At 47.3% G+C, this 9,127-nt stretch overlaps 1 protein-coding gene across 1 annotated transcript in view; it reads left to right on the top strand.

Moving 5' to 3' along the window:
- The window catches only part of RPGRIP1L (RPGRIP1-like), a 136,609-nt gene that overhangs the window by 113,625 nt on the left and 13,857 nt on the right, over positions 1-9,127 (top strand). Inside the window, exon 24 of the mRNA XM_015422281.1 lies at positions 1,709-1,793. Within this exon, the coding sequence (XP_015277767.1) occupies positions 1,709-1,793 (85 nt within the window). The remainder of the gene's footprint in view (positions 1-1,708; positions 1,794-9,127) is intronic.

The raw sequence follows: 9,127 nt of genomic DNA, 5'->3' as shown, positions 1-9,127 counted from the left end.
TGTATCACACAGTGGCCCCACTGCTGGACCTCCTGATGGCACTAGTATTTCTGGCCACTGTGTGATACAGAGTGTTGGACTGGATGGGCCTTTGGCCTGATCCAACATTGGCATCTCTTATGTTCTTATGTTCTTAACCAGCCATATCCACCAGTATTAATGGGTCGGAATTTTCACCAGCAGCTATAACGACTGATTTTAAATGTTTATAATGTAAGTGTTTTATTGTGTTTTAAACTTTACTGTATTATTTAAGATGATGTGACCCGCCCTGAGCCCGCTCACAGGATGGGTGGGATACAAATGAAATAAATAAATAAATAACCTGGAGATTTTGAGGGCGGAGTCTGGGGAGGGGAGGGACCGCCCTCCAAAGGCTACCATTTTCTCCAGGGAAACTGACTCCATAGTCTGGAGAGCAGTTGAAATTCTGGGAGATCCCCAGGTCCCACCTGGACGTCGGCAAACCTATGTGTCCGTGACGTCCTTCGATCTATCTAAATGGCATCGGGCATCTACGGTGAAGATCTGATGGGGGGGTGGGGGGGAATACAGATAAACAACCATCTGGCTGTGGCGTCCCCCGCTTCCCCCCCTCCGCCAAGCCCAGGAAGTCTCTCTTACTGCCTGTTGTGGCAAGAGAGGAGGATTAAATTACTGAGGCTGTCAGAGAGGACAAGTGCTCTGCCATACATTATCGCTATCACTGGCTCTCACCGGGTGAGAGAAACCACCGTAAATCCCCTCTATTGCAAAGCAATAAAAGCCGCTGGCTTTTACAGTCATGACTGCCAGGGCCATTAACAGAAAATGACAGCTGTGTGGCATTCCTCGACACGGCCTGTATCTCTTCTGACAGGCCGTGTGTAAACCTGCCAGTGATACAACAATTGGATCGTGTGACGGTTCCGACTTCAATGCCAGCTTTTCATGGTTGGCTTTCTGTGGGAAGCACCTCCTCTACCCCACCCTGTATATACATGCAAACATACATACTTATGCATATATATATATTAAGTGCTATCAACTCATGATCACCCTGTGACCACCCCACACAGGGCCGGCTCACTCACTAGGCGAACTAGGCAATCGCCTAGAGCGGGCTGGCCCTTAGGGGCGCCAAACTGCACCCAGCCCCGTACTCTGGGAGTTTCTTGATTATTTGTGTTTTTCATTCTTCCTAAAATGCATTTATTTTTTTTAAATGGTGGGCGCACGGGGGGGGGGGGGCAGAAGGGATCCTCGCCTAGGGTGCAAAATAAGCTGGGGCCGGCCCTGACCCCACAGAGTTCTAGTTTGTGATTTTCGAGGCAAGAGATGAGCAGAGGGGGGGGTTTGTCATTACCTTCCTCTGCATCGCAACCATAGTCTTCCTTGGTGGTCTTCCCATCGGAGCACTGAACATGATCGACCCTGCTTAGCTTCCTAGCTCTGACAGGCTGCTAGTTATATATATATAATTGGCCCATACAGTCTAGCCAAGGGTGTTTTATAGCATCATCAATCTGCTGTTGATCTTAAGCTGCTCACGCACTGTGTTTTTTCTCCCTATCATTGGTTTAGAAAAATCCTTCTGGGGGCTCATATTTACTTTTGTTTACTTTGATGCAAAATAAATTTTACTTTGCAGGACTGCAACAAGGAAGCAGTGAATGGGTTGGTTTTATTGGCTAATGACACACACTGCTCTTTCTGCTTGGCTTTGCAGTGATCCGCGTGGATGAGGCCCATAACAAAGCCAGGCGAGATTTCCTCAAGGCCGTGCTTCGAGGATCCGAGCCAAGCCCTGGAAGGTCAGAATGCTTTGGCAGTCTCTTCTTAGCCATGGGGGTTAATTCAGCATTGCATCTGAAGGGGCGCAAAGTTGAGAAGCTTTGGGATTCACAGTAAAGACCTCTGGATGAGGTGTGGAATGATTCCTTGTACGCCTTGGGCCAGTTGTCACGGGTTGGTGTAGATGCTTCTTTGCCCCCTCGCCTGTGATGTAATCACTTTCTTCACTTACTCCCTGTGTGTGTGGATGGATGGATCGATGGATGGATTAGGGCTGCCAGGTCCCCCGGGGGGCAGGGGTTTGCTTGCTCTAAGGGCCCCCAACCTGCCAGCCAGATCTATCGTACCATAGAGTTTTAAACCCGAACGCTAGAGCGTCCCCCACCGACATGCCTGGCATGATGACGTCACTTCGGATGGATGGATGGATTAGGGCTGCCAGGTCCCCCCGGGGGGTGGGGGTTTGCTTGCTCTAAGGGCCCCCAACCCGCCGGCTGGATCTACGGTACCATAGAGTTTTAAACCCGAACGCTAGAGCATCCCCCACCAATGTGCCTGGCATGATGACATCACTTCGGGGTGATGTCATCCTGGTACACATGAAGCTCCCAGACACCCTGGCTCCCCCCCCCGGATGCCAGGTAGGGACCTGGTAGCCCTAGGATGGATGGACGGATGGATAGATGGATACTAGGGACTTTATAAGAATAAATGGATGCATAAATTGAAAGTTTTGGATATTATTTCACAAAAGCTGGTTTCATAATAGGTGTCAGCCTCTAAAGCATAACTGGCTTTAAAAGGGGGTTAGACAGATTCATGGAGGAGAAGTCCCATCAGTGGCTACTAGCCACGGTGAGTAAAGGGAACCTATATTCAGAGGCAATAAACCACCGAGAACGACGCTAGCTGACAGCGTTGGGGGAGGGCCTTGGCCTTTATCCCCAGTCCGTTGGCCCTCCAGGGCAGCTGTTTGCCACTGTGTGAAACAGAATGCTGAACTAGTTGTCCCACCGGTCTCATCCAGCAGGGGCCTACTTATGTGCCTGTGATTCAAAGTCCAAGGAATGTATGCAAATCCCTCCAGGTTAACTGCCAAGCCCCATGCTTGTTACGAAGGTACATGATTTCATCTGATGGCGTCTGAATCTTGTGATGGGGGGGAGATAGCAACAACAACTACTTCCCCCCACACACACACACTTGTGGTGAATAAGCCCAGCTTCTTCTTTCTGAGATCCCCTACTGCACTGTGTCCGCAGTTAGAAGAACAGCTGCAGTTTCAGCATGTCGTGTCAGAGCCGCCGATCATATTTACAGATGAGCGGCATGGAATTGAGGACGGTAGTCTTTGCTTCCTCTGTTTCACTTTAAGATCGAGCTTCATGACTTGGCCCGGAATGCAAAGGGGTTTTTGTTTTAAATGGAATCTGACAGGAAGTGCCACAAAGTGATCCCTTAAGACCTGGGAACTATCGCATCTAAAGCACTTTGAAGTTCAGAAGGATATCCCCCCCCCCTTTTCTCATTTCAGCAAACAAGCAAAGGACTTCCAGATTTACTGCATGCATTAGACAGATGGGTAACGTTGCCAGACTTGCAAAAATCTCGAATAAAGTTACAGATTTTTTCTCTCTCCAATAGTTCTACATCTTGGACACAGATCATTGTTTTCTAGGACAATCCAGTGACTAAAACGAGATCCGTCATGTTCGGCGTCTGAAGTTCCTTGCAGATCAGTACACTGGTAGTACATGGAAAAAGAGTACTGTCTAATTAAAGTTAGAAGTACACATGACGCGGACTTCCGGTTGATGGCGGCACGCTAGCAGACTCACCTACTGGACCTCCCGGGGGTGAAGCTGTGCTCCAGCCGAAGAAGGGGGTGTGCTGGATCGCAAACCCCCCCAGAGTCCCGGCGAAGGGACACTGGCCATGGAACTTTCAAGAGGCTGCCTCTTCAAGGGCGGAATGCCTGAGATTTGAGGCGCCTCTTTGTTCCGACGGTTCTCCGAGCTGTGAGACCGAATGGGCTTAGCGACGCTAACCGGGGCGAGCAACGGAGATCACGCGAAAGAAAACGAAATGAAATGAAAACGAGGTCGACAGACCGATTATGAACGCGAGTCGAACTTGCAACGATTAAAGAGGAAAAAGTAGCTCCCCACCCCACCCCACTGAACGGGAAAATAAAAACGAGTGGGGGAGGGACGCCTCCTGTGCGCACGAACTTTTGAGCAAATGAGGGGGGGGAGCAGAAGAAAACGCGAGGGAAACTGTCTAGAAGTACAAACTCTAGAAGGCGAGTTTGAGCTGTCAAGCGCACATTCAGAGACTTTTAAAAAGTTTGTGAAAGTAAACAAACGATAAGGATGGCGGGGAAGAGGGACAAAGAAAGTCTTTTGAAAGCCCAAAACCGGAAACTACCAGTGAGACGGCAAAGGCTGTAGCAGATTACATGCGCCCTCTACTGGAACAGCTGAATAACTTCAAGGAACAGGTGTCCGTGGTAACTCAAAGTATTACTGCACAACAAATGCAAATAACTGACTTGATTCAAATAATGAAGCAGGATGCTGAGAAAGTAAAGGAAGTGGCTGCAACTACACAGAAAGTGAAGAAGAAAGTGCAAAAGTTGGAAAGGAAGCAAACCTCCATGGAAGATCAACTGCTTCAAGTTCAAATGGAAAAGGCCAACATGGTCCTACGTTTTCAGGGCATGCCAGAGAACAGAGGGGAGAATCTTAAAGAAGTGATGTGTGAACTATTAGCCCCAGTGACAGAAATAAAGGCAGAAGCGTTACTCAACGATATGGATGTGGTCTATAGATCATATTCAGGATATATAAAGAAAAACAATCTGCCTGGGGAAATTGTAGTAAGATTCTCGAAGAGGCATGTCAGGGATGAAATCCTGAAAGCGGTTGCTGGAACACCCCTGAAAGCGGGGGGAAATACCATCAGAACGCTAAAGGATATTCCATTTGAAATAAGACAACGTAGAAAAAAATACAGAGAACTTGTGCTTTTTCTTCAGACCAATCCAATTGGATATAAATGGCTATTTCCAGAAGGCGTAACTTTCAAGATCAAAGACAAGAAAGAAAAGCTTGACTCTGTTCTTAAAGCCAAAGAATTTCTAAGGGATCAGCTGGGAAGGCAAGAGGACAAGAGGACAAGAAAAAAGAAGAGGACAGTAAGTCCAGTGGCGAGCCGGAAACTGGTTCTTCTGGAGAGGACTCTCGGTTGGAGCAAGGGGCGGCAGCTGCAAAGAGCCCCTACAAGTTGCGGAAGAGAAGGGAAAAGAAGAAGTGAAGGCTGAAGGACTCTGAATTGTGCCTTTGAGATTTGGGACTGTGGGATGATTGGGGGTACTGCTATTAGACAGTTAAAATTTAAGCTTGGAAAAAAGGTTATGAATGATTGACTCAGTTTATAAATGAATTCAACGTTGAGAAGATTTGATGTATCTAAGCTAGTTGGAGGATCTCCTCTCTTGGGTTTTTAGTTAGTAGTGGGTACTTTACTTTCTCCTGTATATGTAGATCCCCCTCCCTCTTTTTCTATTGTAGTTTTTTGTAGTAAAGAAAATCAATAAAAAATCCCCTCCGGGGGCTCAAAAAAAAAGAAGAAGTACACATGACGCTGCCTTCTAGTGGATCAGAACATTGGTCCATCAAAGTCTGTATAATCTTCTCGGACTTTCCAAGATTGCAGTTGGATGTCTTTCCCATCACTTCCTACCTGATTTGTTCAGCTGGAGAGGCCTGGGATTGAACCTGAAACCTTCTGCATACCAAATAGATGCTCTGCCACTGAGCCACTCCTATACTTAAATCGCAGTCAAATCAGCATGCTTAATTGGATTAGCATCCATAAAGGAGCAAAGAGTCAAGGCAGTTAAGCCCGCTGCATGAAAGCATCGTTAATACAGTTGCCCAAAGCATCCCGGCTTTTTCCATATTGTGTCCTTGAAAAACCTCCAAGGAAGGAGAACCTCTCAGGCCAGCTTATTGCATTGCTGAATTTCTCACAGCGTAACATCATTAGGTGGGTTCCAAGTTTCACTGCTTTTACCAGGGCTGTAACGCACACAGTGGTGAATGCTTGTATAATATACTTCTCAGTGCTTGACTTGAATATCAACGTATGAAGTCAAATATACTTCTCAGTGCTTGACTTGAATATCAACGTATGAAGTCAATCCTAAAGTCGGACTCCTGGTCTATCTAGCTCGCTCTTGTTGACACTAACAGCCAGCTACTCTGTAGAGCAGGGGTGTCGAACTCATTTGTTATGAGGGCCGGATCTGACATAAGTGAGACCTTGTTGGGCCGGGCCATGTGTGTCATAAAATGTAATGCCAGGTAGCAGAGATATAAACTTTATAAAGGACACAAACACAAAGGGTTTTTAAAAATAAAAACATGCTTAAAACATTAGCACTCTTGCAATATTTTGTTTATTTAACAGTGTCTGATAACTGACACCTCTTGTTCTGAATTACTGCATCAAAATGTGCTGTTGCAATCTTGAGTATGCTGTTCCGGTGTGTATCTGTAAGCTGCAAACCTACGATGATGCAGCGGCAGCAGAAGTGGAAGAAGAAGCAGAAGACAGCCAGTTCCACTGCGTGCCTGATAGAAGCCGTCCGCGGGGGCCTAATCTGGCCCCCGGGCCGCATGTTTGACACCCCTTGCGTAGAGTATCTCGAGAAGAGAAAGGTCTTTCAGACAAGAACGTTTATAACTGCCTTCTGAATGCAAAACGTGACCTCCACCACTGAGCTGTGGCCTCTCCCCAGAACAAATAACATAAGCTTGCTCCAGACCAAACGTAGTGCTATTTTAGATCAACTTCACCAGATGTAGAGAGAGAGAGAGAGAAATGTTACCAACATGCTCTGAAATACATGAAAACTATCAACTCTCCCTAGAAGCTAAAATGACTAAACCGAGGCTATCGTACTTCGGTCGTACTATGAGAAGACAAGCGTCACTGGGAAAGACAATAATACTAGGAAAAGTTGAAGGCAGCGGCAAAGAGGAAGACCCAACAGGAGATGGAAGGACTCAGCCAAGGAACCCACAAAGGCCCTCAGTTTGCAAGACCTAAGCAAGGCTGATAACAAAAGAACGCTTCGGAGGTCATTAATTCATAGGGTGGCGATAAGGTCGGAAACGGTTTGACAGCACCTAGCTTAGAGGTTAAGACGCTGAGCTGCAGACCGGAAGATCCTGTAGTTTGGCAGTCCGAGACCCGAGTGCCGCGTGATGGAGGGAGCTTCCGTCTCTGGTCCCAGCTCCTGCCAACCGAGCAGTTCGAAAGTAAGAACTTGCAAGTAGATAAATAGGTACCACTTCGGTGGGAAGGTAACAGCATTCTGTGCGCCTTGGTGTTTAGTCATGCCGGCCACATGACCACAGAGAAGTCTTTGGACAGCGCTGGCTCTTCAGTTTGGAAAAAGAGATGAGCATCGCCCCCTAGAGTCGGGTTCGACTGACTTTCAAGCAAGGGAAACCTTTACCTTAGCGCACACACACACACACATCAACATGTTCTGCCACCACTTGTTGGCCATTTCTTTAAACTTAAAAGCATCTTATTTCCTTCGGCCTTTCGTATTAAAGTATGCCTTCTTGGGTTATAACCCTCTTCTCTACCTTTAATCCTTGCTGGCAATGCCTTCTGGGGGGAAAGTAAGGGTCCCTAGCTTAGAGGTATGGTGTGTGTGCTATGCATGAAGCAAGTCCCAGAATTAATCCCTGGCATGTACGACAAGGATGTATATTGTTACCTTGCTTATTTAATATATATGCAGAGTACATCATGCGAAATGCTGGCCTGGATGAATCACAAGCGGGAACTAAGATTGCTGGGGGAAAGATCAACAACCTCAGATATGCAGACGATACCACTCTAATGGCAGAAAGTGAAGAGGACTGAAAGAGCCTCTTGCTCAGGGTATAAGAGGAGAGTGCAAAAGTGAGCTTGAAGCTCAACATAAAAAAAACTAAGATCATGGCATCCGGCCCCATCACTCCTTGGCAAATAGAAGGGGAAGTCGTGGAAGTAGTGACAGACTTCACGTTCCTGGGATCCCAGATCACCATAGACTGTGACAGCAGCCATGAAATTAAAAGACGCCTGCTCCTTGGGAGGAAAGCGATGGGAAACCTAAACAGCATGATAAAAAGTAGAGACATCACCCTGCCAACAAAAGTCCGCATGGTCAAAGCAATGGTATTCCCAGTAGTCATGTATGGGTGCGAGAGTTGGACTATAAGGAAGGCCGAGCACCGAAGAATAGATTCTTTTGAACTATGGTGCTGGAGAAGACTCTTGAGAGTCCCTTGGACTGCAAGAAGATCAAATCAGTCAATCCTAAAAGAAATCAACCCTGACTGTTCCCTGGAAGGCCAGATAATGAAGCTGAAGCTCAAAGACTTTGGCCACCGAATGAGAAGGGAGCACTCACTGGAGAAGACCCTGATGCTGGGAAAGATTGAAGGTCAAAGAAGACGGGGATGGCAAAGGATGAGATGGTTAGACAGTGTCATAGATGCAATGAACATGAAATTGAGCCAACTTCAGAGGACGGCGGAAGACAGGAGGGCCTGGTGTGATCTGGTCCATGGGGTCGCGAAGAGTTGGACTCGACTGTGCGACTGAACAACAACAACATGTCCACTGAAAGAGTATCATGGAACTGGAAGATACCGCAGAGAACTATCACCAGTCAAAGAAGACCATATTGGGTTAGATGGGAGCAATGGTCTGACTCTGTATCATGCTTGTACGTTTTTTGGTGTCCAGAAGAAGAGTTGTTTTCTTATATCCTGCTTTTGCGTACTCTCAGTAGTCTCAAAGCGGCTTACAATCGCCTTCCCTTCCTTTTGTCACGACAGTCACCCTGTGCAGTAGGCGGAGCTGAGAGAGTCCCAAGAGAACTGTGACCAGCCCAGTCACCCAGCAGGCTGCATGGGATGGAGTGGGGAATCAAACCTGGTTCTCCACATTAGAGTGTGTTGCTCTTAACCACTATACCATGCTGGTTCTCGCGATACTGTACTTCAGATGAGGTCTGAGGAGTGCTCAGAAGTGTAACTTCCCAGGTGTCTCTGCGCTCGTCCTCATTGCAGCGAAAATGCTCTCTTGCCTCTAACCAGAGTCATAAGCGCTGCCTATTCACAGACAGTAAATGTTCCAAACCATCTCCTTGTTGTTGTTCAGTCGCACAGTCGAGTCCGACTCTGCGAACCCATGGACCAGCTCCCTCCAGGCCCTCCGGTCTTCCGCCATCCTCTGAAGTTTGCTCAACTTCATGTTTGTTGCATCGATGACACTGTCTAAC

The sequence above is a fragment of the Gekko japonicus genome, unplaced genomic scaffold (genome assembly GCF_001447785.1).
Source record: "Gekko japonicus isolate JY-2015 unplaced genomic scaffold, Gekko_japonicus_V1.1 scaffold1051, whole genome shotgun sequence".
Taxonomy (NCBI): domain Eukaryota; kingdom Metazoa; phylum Chordata; class Lepidosauria; order Squamata; family Gekkonidae; genus Gekko; species Gekko japonicus.
The sequence above is the reverse complement of the archived record's forward strand: the minus strand, read 5'-3'. Positions and strand labels throughout refer to the sequence as shown.